Source organism: Diceros bicornis, chromosome X (genome assembly GCF_020826845.1).
Source record: "Diceros bicornis minor isolate mBicDic1 chromosome X, mDicBic1.mat.cur, whole genome shotgun sequence".
Taxonomy (NCBI): Eukaryota; Metazoa; Chordata; class Mammalia; order Perissodactyla; family Rhinocerotidae; genus Diceros; species Diceros bicornis.
In genome coordinates this window covers 40,970,658-40,983,562 of record NC_080781.1, presented here as the reverse complement: position 1 = coordinate 40,983,562, position 12,905 = coordinate 40,970,658, and the positions used below count along the sequence as shown (strand labels likewise).

Here is a 12,905-nt window from a genome sequence, read left to right as displayed (position 1 = left end):
GCTCAGGGAGGGGAACGGGCCAAGACAGGCACGGCTCACTGGGCTGGGGAGAGTTAGCAGGGATGTTTGATCTGGGAGGCCCAGAAGTTTGGTTTGGTTTGGTTTTGTTGGGAAGTGACTGCTAGCAGAGAGAATAAGAGGTTTTCCGTAGCTGGTATAGGAGGGTGAGGAGAAAGGCAAAAGCCGAGGCTGGAGAGGGAAGGTGATGCTAGATTATGGAGGACCGTCATGCTTAAGCTCAGAGTCGTAGGGGTTTTAAGTAGAGAAGGAGGGACGTGGTCAGAGGTGGTTTTGAGGAATGTTACAGGTGAGGGAGGGAGAAAGAGGCAAGAGGCCAGTACACCAGAGAGGGGTTTGTGGCGACCGTCTAGGGGAGGGAGGGAGGACTGTCCTGGGCAGTGGGAATGGCAAGGGAGGGGACTTTGTGATGGAAGTGACAGGTCCTGGTGACCTACAGGATGTGGGGGATAAAGGAGGGGAAAGAAGAGAATTCCTTGGTTTCAAGGAATATCTGAAAATATAGGAGGGATGGAGTTCCACTGTCACTTTGTCCCTATCTTTCCAGAGACATTTGACACCCACCTTCTGATATTAATTTTTTTTTTAAACAAACAGGCGCCACTCCCCTCACTAGGCAGCATCCTTCTTGGGGAGAGGGTTGGGGCCTCCACAAACTCTCAGGACTGCCAGCCAGCTGCGAGAGGTGGGGCTGTGGAGTCACAAGCCTGCCTCAGGGCTCCTTGTGAGGCTGGCCCCAGGGGAGACCTGAACCCACAGTGGCATCCACAATGGCTCAAGGCCCACCCACGGTTCCATCTCTCTGAGCCTCAGGTTCCTCTTAGGGAATATGACTGCAAAACCTAGTGCTTGTGCCCTCAGCCTCAGGTGGCTTTGTCAGAGTGGCATTCAAGGTTGGGTCACCTGACACAGGCTCTCAGAACGCCCTGTGCTTTCCTTCAGGATAACGGTTGACATTAAATGGTGCTAACAGTGGGCCAGGTGTTGTTTCAAGTGTTACTCTCTTGTCACCAGATTTTAATCCTCCCAACCACCTTTGGGAAGAGGTGGCATTACTATTTGCACTTTAGAGATGGGGCAAGTGAGGCAAAGAGAGGTTAAGCCCCCTGACCAAAATCAAGGCAGATCTAAGAGAGTCTAATTTCAGCCAGTCTGGCTCTGAAGTCCACATTTTACACACCACATTATGCCTCCACTGTCACTAGTTAGTCTTATGTAAATACTTGTTGAAAGTCTCCTGGGACTTCAGGCAAGATTGTACTTCATGAGGGCAGAGCCTGGCGCCGAGTGAAAGCTCAGTACACATTGGTGGGGGTTGAGAGGGCATGGCAAGGATCAGTGGCTACTTGAGCTCAGCCAGTCCTCAACGCCCATGCCACCTCAAAGACCCCAGGGAGACAGAGACGTTGCCACCACTGCTGCTGCTGTCTCTATCCATGGCAACCACTGCCCACCGCCCCTGTACCTTATTACATAGCCAGTCCTCATTGATCTTGGGCTTGGGGTCGCTGTAGTGCATGGACACCTTCTGGCCCAGGATGTTGAGGGAATGCTGTGGGAAAAAGCAGAGCACCGTGAGGCCCAGGCAGCAGTGCCCCACGCACCGTTTCAGCACAGGAGAAGAGAGTGAGCGAGCCCTTCAGCTGGATGGATGAGGGACAGGGAACGGAGGGAGGTCGGAGAACGGACGAGGGAAGAAGGAAGGGAAGGAGGGAGGGAAAGCGCCACAGCCCTCGGGCGCAGCTGTTTGCTGCCTTTTCGGGCACGCACACATGAACACACGCCACCAGGCACACAGTGTTCGGCTGACCAACGCTTGCCAGACAGTGGGGAAAACTCCCCACTTGGCCCTGACACTCCAGGCCACACCCAGGGCCAGCACTACACAGGCTACCCTTGGGATGATGCGGGACGGGGAGGGGAGGGAAAGGAGGGAGAGAAAAAGAGAGAAAGCGCACGCGCGCTAGTGCTGGAGAAGGGGAAAAAGGAAGAGCCATATTTAAAAGATGGAAGTTCCTGCTGTGAGGCTGGCTTCCCGTGGCTGGCTGGGTCCTGGGCCCAGGCACTAGCCTATGGACTGGCAGAGATGGCCCCAGGGCCACCTCTGTTGAGCCCTCCTTCCACCACCATCTGTCCCTTCCTCCCGAGGCTTTCCTTCAGTGCTCCACACCAGTGAGCTGGGCTCTGGGTGGGCGAACAGAGCAGATCCTCGGGTCTCTGAAGGTCCCAAAGCTGCTGGGTTGGGAGCCCATGCCAGTCTGGGGGAGCAGGCTCCCTTCCCTTCCCGACAGCAGGGACTCCTATGGGGGATAGGTGCAGTAGGAGAGGTGGGGCAACTGAAGTGAGTCCCAGTGAACAAAACTATCACACTCGACTGGTACTTCAGATCAACGGAGCAGTGCTGGCCTCTTGCGTGGAAATCAAAGGGCCAAACTCACATGCAGGGAGAGAGCTGGCAAAACGGGACTCACTAGTTACTGTGCCAACAGCTAAGTTCCCCAGTGGCTGGATTTCCAGCAGTGCCTGAGAGGAGAACGAAGTCCTGGTTCTGCCTAACCCCAGAGTACGGCGGTCCCCTGGGGAGTGGGAACCCTGGTGGAAGAACCCCCCTGGCAGCCCTTTCTCTGAAAGCTCAGCTGGGAGAGGTGGAGGGGCAGAGCTAGTGCCTGGCGGCAGGAAGGGACCAGTGGTGAGTGTGGGTTCTTGATGGGAAGCCCAGTGGGTAGCGAAAGATGGGAAGAGGAGATAGTGAGGGTCAGGAAGGGGGAGAGAGAGGGGGCGGGGGGGATGGGACACAGGGCCACAGGGCAGGGAACTGTGTCCATAAGAATCAGGCGATGGGGAGCGCTCGATTACAAAGTAGTATTTGTTTGGGGGGGGGTTCAAGTGCGGCAAAGCAACCTGATTGGCTTCCATCCATCGTGTAGCGTCCTGCAAGTGACTAAACTCGACGAAGGCGAAGCCCCGGCTCTGACCTGGAGACAGCATTCAGATACAGACGCAGTGGGTTAGTCAACAGCTTTGGACACACGGCGTTCCCGGGGGCGGGACCCGAGGGGAGAGGACCAGGGGCAGAGAGGGAAGAGGGGAGAGGAGAAAGGAAGAAAGGGAGAGAGAGAAGCAATCAGAGAGAGAAAGACCAGGGCGTGAGAGGCAAGGTAGATGGCAGGAAAGAGGGAAGGGCGAGGGAGGAAAACACAGGTGAGAGGTGGGGGGAGGGGGAGATACACACGCACCAGCTGGGAAGAAAGGCAGAGAGATGGGGCTCAGGCAGACCTGCCTGGCCAGCCTTGGGTGACAGAGACGGAGAGAAGGAGCTGGGAGGAAAAGGGTACAAATAGAAGTCTGTCTCCAGAGAAGGAATGAGGGCAGATGGGCAGACTGCTGGCTCCACATGGGCCAGAATAAATAACCGAAGGGTGGGGCCCAGCACAAGGCCAGGGGTGCCCAGGAGGGGCCTTGTAAGAGGTGTTTAATCAAAGGAGCAAAAGAGAAGCTGGGCCAGGCAGCTCGGTGAGGCTAGGGCTCTAGGCCCATCAGGAACAATGGGGAGTCAGGGACACAACATCACCTCAGCCTCACCACAGTGCAGAGGGGGTGGGCCTCACCAGGGAGCCACCTCAGGGCCAAGCTGAGAAGTTTACAGCCACCCACAGTCCAGGTCCTCCTAGACAGCAGGAGAATGGGAGCCAGGATAAGCCAGGCAGACCTTAAAGAATCAGTGGGTGTCTGGGAGAAGTGCCCAGGGCCACAGAGGGGACTGCACCTGGGACACCGCCTTGGGGAGAGAGAGACCAGAATCCTGTCAGTGTGTGGTTTGGCTGGGGTGAAGGAGAGCAAGACCTACATGCTACAAAGAGAGACTCCAGGCCTGGCTAGGGTTGGGAAAGGGATCCAGGGCTTGAGGCCGCAGGAGAGCAGCTCCTCCTTTGGAGGTGCACACACAGGGAGGGCTTAGACATGACGGGGCTTCAGGGGGCATGCCTGATCTCCAAAAGAACAACCGTTAGGATGTACAGGAGGATGGAATGGTATAATTAGAGGGGAGGGGGAAGAGAGAGAGAGAGAGAGAGAGCGAGAGCGAGCAAGAGAGAGAGAGAGAGCGAGAGCGAGGGAGAGAGGGAGAGAGGGAGAGAGATGGAGGTGTGGGGAGGAGAGACTGAGAGATGGAGAGAGAAGCCCAGGCAGAGTGAGGCCCCACTGTGCCTGCCTTGGGGAGCCTGGGCCAGAGGTCCTGCAGAGACAACTCCCCCACCACCACCCTGCTAACCTCAGGCCAGCTCCAAGCAGCCTGCAAGAGGGAGGGAGGGAACAAGTGAGGCCAGAAATCCTGGCTGCTCCTTGGGATGCACTCTTGGAGAAGAGCATCCCCTGCCATCCCTCTTGGGACACATGGGTGGGGCCATGTCAGATCTACTTTCTGGTCAGAGGCTGTTACCAGAAAAATATGGGGGAGAGCAAGGGGCAGGGGAAGGAGAAGAAAGGACAGGGAAGGGAACATACTGGGAGGGGGTTACCATCTCAGATACTCAGAGTCCCAAAGAGGAAGTTCCCCGGAGCCTGGCCCTGGCCCTGCCCCCGGGTAGCACTCAGCTCAGCTCAGAGCTGCACCCCCTCCCAGACAGTCCCGTGCAAGAGGCTGTTGGCCGGAGCTTTGAGGAGAGCAGGATGAGGGGGAGAGAAGAAAAGAGGGTACCCCCAAGCTGCCCATTCCCAGCTGTGGCAGGAAGGCAGGGTAGGGAGGGTGAGGGAGAAGGCAGTGGCAGGAGGGAGACTTGGAGGCTGAGGCTGGCCAGCAGAAGGGGAGGACACTGGGAACAAAAGCTCACCTGAGGATTTGTTCCTCATCAGCCGAACCTCCCGTGCTTGGACCCCATGGGACTGCAGCTGGCCACGGATCTGTATGGGGAGATACAGATTGGGGCAGGCTCAGCACAAGAGGGGCTGCTGGGTATCTGGGGCCGGCTGGAGGCCTCCGGGACCTCGAGGGGTCATGGGTGATGTGCATACATTATCTCCTCTCCCTCTCTCAAGGCTCTTCCCCGAGTGACCACAGCCCCAGACCCAGGTCCAGTCCCCAGTCTTAGCTTTTGAGCTTTCAGCCCCAGACTTGCAAGAGAGTGACTCAAATGAAGACAGGGGTATGGGGCAAGGTGAAGCACGGCAGTGTGATGACGCTAAGGGGCAGAGAGCAATAAGAGAGGCAGCGAGCCAGCAGCTCGAGAACGGTGGGCAGGGGTGGTCTGACAATAGGCTTGGTGTGGCCACAAAGTGAGGAAAGCTAAGATGCGATTTTGGCCCTTCACAAAGGGACTTCCCTCTGGCTTGCATCAAAAAAACCTATGACACAAATACCAAACTGGGAAGGATTGGGGTCTGAGCAAACCCCAGCCATGTGCCCTAGACCGTGAGTGGAGCAGTAACGTGGGGTGGAGACAAGAAGCAGTGGTCACAGGGGTTTGGAAAGCTTCCCGGATGAAGTTAAGCCAGAGGGAAGCTGCAGAGGTAATTTGGGATTTGGACCAGGTGAGACAAGGTCTCCAGGCCAGTGGCATCTCTTGCAGAAGACTGGAAGCCTGTGCCAGGCATTCTTGGGCAGTAGTCTTAATGCCTCTGGGCCTCAGTTTCCTCATCAGGTAAAACAACAGGAAGGAGAGTAAACACACACACACGCACACACACACACACACACGCACACACACGAGGATGAAAAAGAAAGACACACCGAGGAGCTTATCAGGACTGCAAATACTCAGGGAGGGCTCAGAAAATAGCAAGAACGTGGGCTCTGGGGTCCAGCTGCCCAGGGTCAGACCCCAACTCCTCTCTGCCACTCGCTGGCCGTGGAATCTGGGGCAAATTGCTTCACTGCCAGGGGCCTGGCTTCCTCATCCGTAGGGTGGAAATACAAAGAGTACCTTCCCTGCAGGGTGGCTGTGAGGATTAAATCAGTCCTGGCATGTGGCCAATCCTGCAATAAATCCTCAACAAACGTCAGCACTCAGCCACTATCTAACCCTGAACAAGGCAGTGGGCCAGACTCGAGAAGCTCTCAGACACAGAGGTGGGATTTTCTTTGTGACAAAATGGGCAGCCAGCAGATTTTGGGAGTGCTGAGCAGACTTCACGGGGTGGGAGGAGGAGGAGGAGAATCAGGGAGGCTAGTGAGGAGGCTATTCTAGTGGCCCTCTCGGTGTTTTACTGGAGCTCGTTAGGGGAAGTCTGTATGAGAAGGAAACAGGAGAAAAGGGGCAAAGATGGAAAGGAAAGTCATAAAGGAAAACGGCGGGGGGGGGCTGTCAGCAGTAATGAAGGAAGTCTGAGAAGAACTCAAGGCCACGTGGCCAGGCCAGTGAGGAGATCTGATGCTGCTGACAAAAGAGGGCGGGTGGTGGGGAATGAGAATAAAACCTCAGAAAAGCCCACGGGGACCCTCCTCACCCCCAGGGCTGCAGGGCCCCTGCATCATCTCTGCCACCAGCAATACCTGGCACTGGGCCTGGTGAGTATCTGGCTCTCGATCAACACATGCAGATTGGATGGATGACCAGTGGAATGTGCAGCAGGAATGCTCTGTTCCCTCCCACACCCACCACCGCAGGCCCTTGGCCAAGCCAGCCTATCCCACAGTTCTCCCTTCCAGATCAGGAGACGACGGGGGCCTGCCCAGAGGACGGATCAGTGCTGGGGAATAGGAGCCGGTGGGGAAAAGGGATGAAAGGTGCTGAGGTCGGGGGTGAGGGAGAAGTTGAGGGCCCTGGAGGAGACCCAGCCTGGCCTCCTGCTCTGCCGCCTGCCCGGGGCCATAGGGGGCACGTACGTCATCCTCAGTGGCTGCCTGTGGCAGCATCCTCAGCATGACGATGTTACTGGCCTTCTCCTCCTCCTCCTCCTCCTCATCCTCCTCCTCCTCCTCCCCTTGCTCGGTCCGATAGTCCTGGTCCCGATAGTCGCCGTCTCGGGGGAAGCCTGGCGGGCCGGTGGGGCTGTGCCTGTGCCGCCGCCGCCGCCTACGCTGAGTCTCGGAGCCCGGGGAGGCCTCGTAGGAATCCTGGCCGACAGAATGAGATGAGAGACACCAGGCGGGCAGTCAGTCTGGGGCGGGCCTAGGGGCTGGCCGCTGGCTCTCTGAGGCAGGCAGGCTCTGAAAGCCAGGGGTGGGCGGGCTCCGGCTAAAGGCTCGGGGCAGGCAGGGTGGGTAGGCTCTGGACTGCAACCCTTCTGGGGTTGGAAATTCTCCCCGGGACACTTTCAGGGGCTGCCTTGGTAGGGAGCGGGGTGAGGCCGGTGGCAGTATTGGTGTGGGGGAGGAACTCCCACAGACAGGTGACCAGACACCGCTTAAACCGACTTGGGAAGAGATGGTCTGGGGGTGGCACACTAAACTCTGCCCTCTGTTTCTCCCCCCTCCTCCCTCACCAGCTCAGCTAGTACATGCACAATTGTTCCTTGTACCGGAGAAGGCCACACATCATCTGGGCCTGGGCCCTGCAACCAATTTGTGGGTATAGGAATAGCTTGAGATCTCGGCCACAGCCAGCCAGCAAGGGCTGGTGAAGGTGTAAGGGCCACAGCACTGCCCCTTAGTCCCTGATCCTCTGCCTGGCCAGTCCTCCATCACCACTGGGCTCCCTGCTAAGAGGGTGTGGTCTCTGGGTACTTGGGTGTTGCCCAAACCATCCTTCCAGGACTAAGCAGGCCAGGCCTGGGTCCACACCCTTCCCACCCACACGGGGGCCAGATAACTCAGTGCTCCACTTCCACTCTTCCCAACGGGTCCACCTAGAGCCCACCTAGTGCCCTGGCGACATCTAGGCACAGTTCACAGCTGCCGCTGGAGAAGCTAGGCTGCCCACTACAGGGGTCTTCGCACTGGCCCCCCGGACTAGGGGTGCAAGAGTACCCTTCCCATCCCACTGGAGAGGAGATCTGCTTGCTTGGACCAGGGCCCTGACTGCCCCTCAAACTGGGACTCCCCAAGGTAAGGCTGCTTCTTCCCCCAGATGGAGGTTCCCTGCTGGCGAGCATCATGCCTCCCCCTTCAGGCTAGGGCTAACTATCCAACATGAAACTGGCTACCCCCTGAGCTCCAAGGAGAGGCCTGAGGGGGTATTTCCCTTCTGTCTAGGGGCTCTGCCATCACTGGGAATGCTCACCATTGGCCTCCCAGAGCTGCTCTGCTTAGTGATATCCAGTTTCCCAGTTGCCCTCCCAACCCGGACACTGGGTCCCATGTAAGAGGCTCTTCAAAGGCCCCAAATTGTCTGGGAGCAGGCAGTACAGGGCATGCAGTGAACCACGGACCCAAACTGAACAACAGGGAAGAAGGGAGAGAGGTGGTGGCCAGGGGCCTTCCGAAGTACACAGCCAAGCACGTGGAAGTCAGGGAGACCCAACTTGGGAGAGGTGCCCTCAGAGAGGGGAGTGGGACAGACCCTCCAGGTGAGGCAAAGCCACCGAGCACAGTCTGAAGGCATGGGAGCTAAGAACTACCTGCTCACGGTGCTGCGGCCAGACAGAGGCCCTGTAGGAGCCTGCCCACCCAGGCCCGGCCTGGCCCTCACCTCTGCACTCTGCTCCTCAGACGAGTCGTCATAGTCGTGCTTGCCCTCCTGGCTGCCGTACTCGCGGGGATATGAGCGGTAGTCCATGTCCCGGTAGTCATGGTCTCGGCTGCGGTTCTCCCCACCGTCATCCTGCGAACGGTCGGTGGCTCCATAGCGGCCAGTCCTGTCTCCACGACCACCTCTGGGGGAAGAAGGATGGGGAGGGATTAGAGGGCAGCCCTTTCTGAAAGGTGCAAGAGGTAAGGGTGACCCCCACTCACTCCCTGCCTCTAGACCCTCAGTCCCACTCCCCGAGAAGGGTCCTTAAATCCTGTCCCCAGGGGGTGAGCTGGCTCCCACTTCTCTCCTTCCCTCCCCCGCCTCTCCAGTCCAAGCCTGTCTTCCTTTACTGGGCCCTTAGTGTGGCCTCCTGACTGGTCTCCTCACCTCCACCCAGGCCTCCCCCAAGTCATTCTCTACACTCCAAATGTGAGTGAGTGTTCTCTAAAGCAAAGCCAATCAAGCCCAATCATATCACTTCCCTCAACAGCTCCCACTTATTCCCAAGATAAAACAGCAAAATGCTCACCAACGTCCTATAAGGTCTGCAGAGTCCTGTGGGGTGAGGTCCCTGCTGACCTCTCTCCCTCCGCCTCATTGTGCACTGTGCCACCCTGCCCATTTCACGGTCACCTTGTTAGCACTGGCAGCTATTTTGTTAAAATCTCTCCTATTGCAATAACCGTAAAATAATTATCTCGAAGTTGGTTTAACATGCATTTCTTTGATGATTTAAAAAATCAATAGACTGCGAGTTCCGGGAAATGAGGAGACCGTACCTGTTTGGTTCACTGCCCAAAGCTTACCTTAGTGCCTAATACTCAGCAGATGCCTAATAATGATTTTTTGATAAAATAATTTAAAAAGTATTCTAAAAGCAACCTATACATGTTTACTTAAGAAAAAACAGACACCACAATAGACTACTACTAACAGGATCCCAATCCTGGTCAGGAACGACACTAGAATGTCCATTATTGACACTATTATTAACGATATTCTAAGATACTAGCTAAAACAATTAAACAAGAGAATGAAGAAAAGAGGTTAAAAGCTGGAAAGGAGAAGGTAAAACTACCACTATTTGTAAATGATATGAGGATATTCCTGCAAAGCCTAAGAGAGTCAACTGAAAAATGATTACAAATAATAAATCAGTAAGGATGCAGGGTACAAAATTAATATGCAGAAACAGATACCTTCCCTGTATTCAGAGAGCCACTGTTTAGAAAATAGGAAGATCTCAAGTATAACTGCATCAAAAAGGTTAAACACCTAGACATGTGCAAGATCTTATGACTATACTTCACATATACAAACCAGGATACATTTGAAATGGGTCAAAGATTTAAATGGAAGAAATGAAACCATCAAAGTAGAAGAAAACACAAGATAATTTCTTGATAACCTTGAAATGGAGAAAACTACGACCCAAATCAAGAAGGCACAGAAGAAAAGATTATTAAATCTCACTATATAAAAATAAAACACTTCTGCTTGGAAAAAACCAAAAACCATCATAAGCCAAGTCAAGACAAAGAAACCAGGAAAAAATATGGGAAAAGGAAAAAGGAAAGGAACAGAATTCATAGAAAAGAAAAACAAATGATTTGTATTTCACAAGATGCTCTCTCTCCCTCATAATGAAAGATGAAAATTAAAACTACACTGGAGGGGCTGGCCCAGTGGCGCAGTGGTTAAGCACGCACTCTCCGCTTTGGAGGCCCGGGGTTCGCAGGTTTGGATCCCGGGCACGCACCGACGCACCGCTTGTCAAGCCATGCTGTGGCGGCGTCCCATATAAAGTAGAGGAAGATGAGCATGTATGTTAGCCCAGGGCCAGTCTTCCTCGGGGAAAAAGAGGAGGACTGCCATCGGATGTTAGCTCAGAGAGGATCTTCCTCACAAAAAAACACTACACTGGATAGACCATTTTAAAATAAGCATTTAAAATTTATTTTTGTATATTTTAAAAATCATTTTTATTGTGGTAAAATAACAAAAAATTTACCATTTTAACCATTTTTAAGTGTACTATTCAGCAGCACAAAGTACACTCACAACATTGTGTAACCATCACCACTGTCTATTTCTAGAATCTTTTCATCATCCCAAACGGACACTCCATACTCATTAAACAATAACTCCCCACCCCACCCAGCAACCTCGATTCTACTTTCTGTCTCTATGAATTTGCCTATTCTAGGTAGCTCATATAAGTGGAATCATATGATATTTGTCCCTTTGTGTCTGGCTTATTTCACTTAGCATAATGTTTTTAAGGTTCATTCATGTTGTAGAATGCATCAGAATTTCACTCCTTTTTATAGCTGAATAGGTATGTATGTACGGTATATACCACATTTTGTTTATCCATTCATCTGTTGATGGACACCTGGGTTGTTTCCACCTACTGGTTGTTTTGGGTATTGTGAATAATGCTGCTATGAATACAGGTGTACAAGTATCTGCTGGAGTCCCTGCTTTCAATTCTTTTGGGTATATACTCAGACGGAGAATTGCTGGATCATATGGTAATTCTACATTTAATGTTTTGAGGAACTGCCAAGCTGTGTTCCACAGTGGCTGCACCATTTTACATTCCCACCAGCAACGCAAAAAGGTTCCAATTTTTCCACATCCTCACCAACACTTGTTATTCTGCATCTTTTCATATGCTTATTGGCCATTTGTATATCTTCTTTGGAGAAATGTCTATTCAAATTTTTTGCCCATTTTTGAATTGGGTTTTTCTGTTGCTGTTGTAGGAGTTCTTTACAGATTCTGGGTGTTAATCCCTTATCAGATATATGATTTGCAAATAACGTTCTCCCATTCTGTGGGTTGTCTTTTCACTCTCTTGAATAGTGTTCTTTGATGTACAAAAATTTCTAATCTTCATGAAGTCAAACTTATTTTGAAATAATTTTAGATTTATGGAAAAGTTCAAAGATAACAGAATTCTCATATACCCTTCACCCAGCTTCCTCTAATGTTAACAGAACCATGCTACATTTGCCGAAACTAAGAAGTTAACCATAGACTTTATTAAGATTTCACCAGTTTTTCCACTACTATCCTTTTTCTGTTCCAGCATCAAATCCAGGATACCACATTGCATTTAGTCATCATGTTCCCCTTTGTCTCCTCTGGTCTGTAAGTTCCTCAGTCTTGCCTTGTTTTTTAATGATCTTGACAGTTTTGAAGAGCGCTGGTCAGGTATTTTGTAAAATGTACCTTAACTTGGGTCTGTCTGATGTGTTCTTGTGATTAGAGTTGAGGTTATGGAGGTTATGTTTTTTTGGGGAGAAGAACATAATAGAGGTGAGCTTTCCTTCTGATTGCATCGTATCAGGGGACATATGATATCAAAATGTCTTATCACTGGTGATGTTGACCTTGATCATCTGGTTATGCTGGGGTCTGCCAGGTTTCTCCGCTGTAAACTTTCTCTTTTTCCCTTTCTACATTCTATTCTTTAGAAGCAAGTCACTAAGACCAGCCCACACTCAAGAGGAGGGGAATAAAGCTCTACCCCCTGGAGTGGGGAGTATTTACATATATTATTTGGAATTCTTCTATAAGGAAGATTTGTGATAGAACGTTTTTAACTCAACAGATCTGCAAAAGTTCAAATGTTTGGTAAGAAACTGTTGGCAAGGCTGTACGGGAAATAGGCACTCTCATATTGCTGGCAGGAGTGAACATGGAACAGGCCCTGTGCAGAGAAATTTGGCAATAGCTGGCAAAACTAAAAATCTATATACCCTCTGACCCCTAATTCTTCTTCTGGGAATTTAATGTGCTGATATACTTGCATACGTACAAAAACATTATTCAATGTATCACTGTTTATAACAGCAAAGGACAAGAAATAACCTGGAAGAGTCAGGAAAATTCTGTTAAAAAAAGACTAATGAGGGGGAGAGGAGGCCCACCAAATATTAAAAACACATTATAAAGGTAGAACAATCGAAACACGAATGGACAGATCAGTAAACCAAATAGGGTCCACAGCACACAAAAACACAGGGAAATTTAGAATAAGCCAAAGGTTGTATTTCAAATGATCAGGGGGAAAATGGATTAATAAATACTAGTGGTGATAACTGTCTGGCCCAGGGATCCACAAACTACAGCCAATCTAGTCACCTAAATAAAGTTTTCTTGAACATAGCTATACCCATTCATTTACATATTGTCTGTGGCTGCTTTCAGCTGAGTAGTTGTGACAGAGACCGTGTGATCTGCAATGCCAAAAATATTTACTATCTGGTCCTT

At 51.9% G+C, this 12,905-nt stretch overlaps 1 protein-coding gene across 6 annotated transcripts in view; it reads right to left on the bottom strand.

Moving 5' to 3' along the window:
* RBM10 (RNA binding motif protein 10) overlaps nt 1-12,905 on the bottom strand; it is a 29,150-nt gene that overhangs the window by 6,496 nt on the left and 9,749 nt on the right. For 4 of the 6 annotated variants that reach the window (XM_058535709.1, XM_058535711.1, XM_058535710.1 and 1 more), the window contains exons 3-7: nt 8,583-8,766; nt 6,839-7,069; nt 4,848-4,917; nt 2,920-2,993; nt 1,484-1,570 (exon numbers count right to left, since the gene is read on the bottom strand). In XM_058535709.1, coding sequence (XP_058391692.1) covers nt 1,484-1,570; nt 2,920-2,993; nt 4,848-4,917; nt 6,839-7,069; nt 8,583-8,766 — 646 coding nt within the window. The remainder of the gene's footprint in view (nt 1-1,483; nt 1,571-2,919; nt 2,994-4,847; nt 4,918-6,838; nt 7,070-8,582; nt 8,767-12,905) is intronic. The other 2 variants (XM_058535714.1, XM_058535715.1) reach the window with 1 other exon arrangement.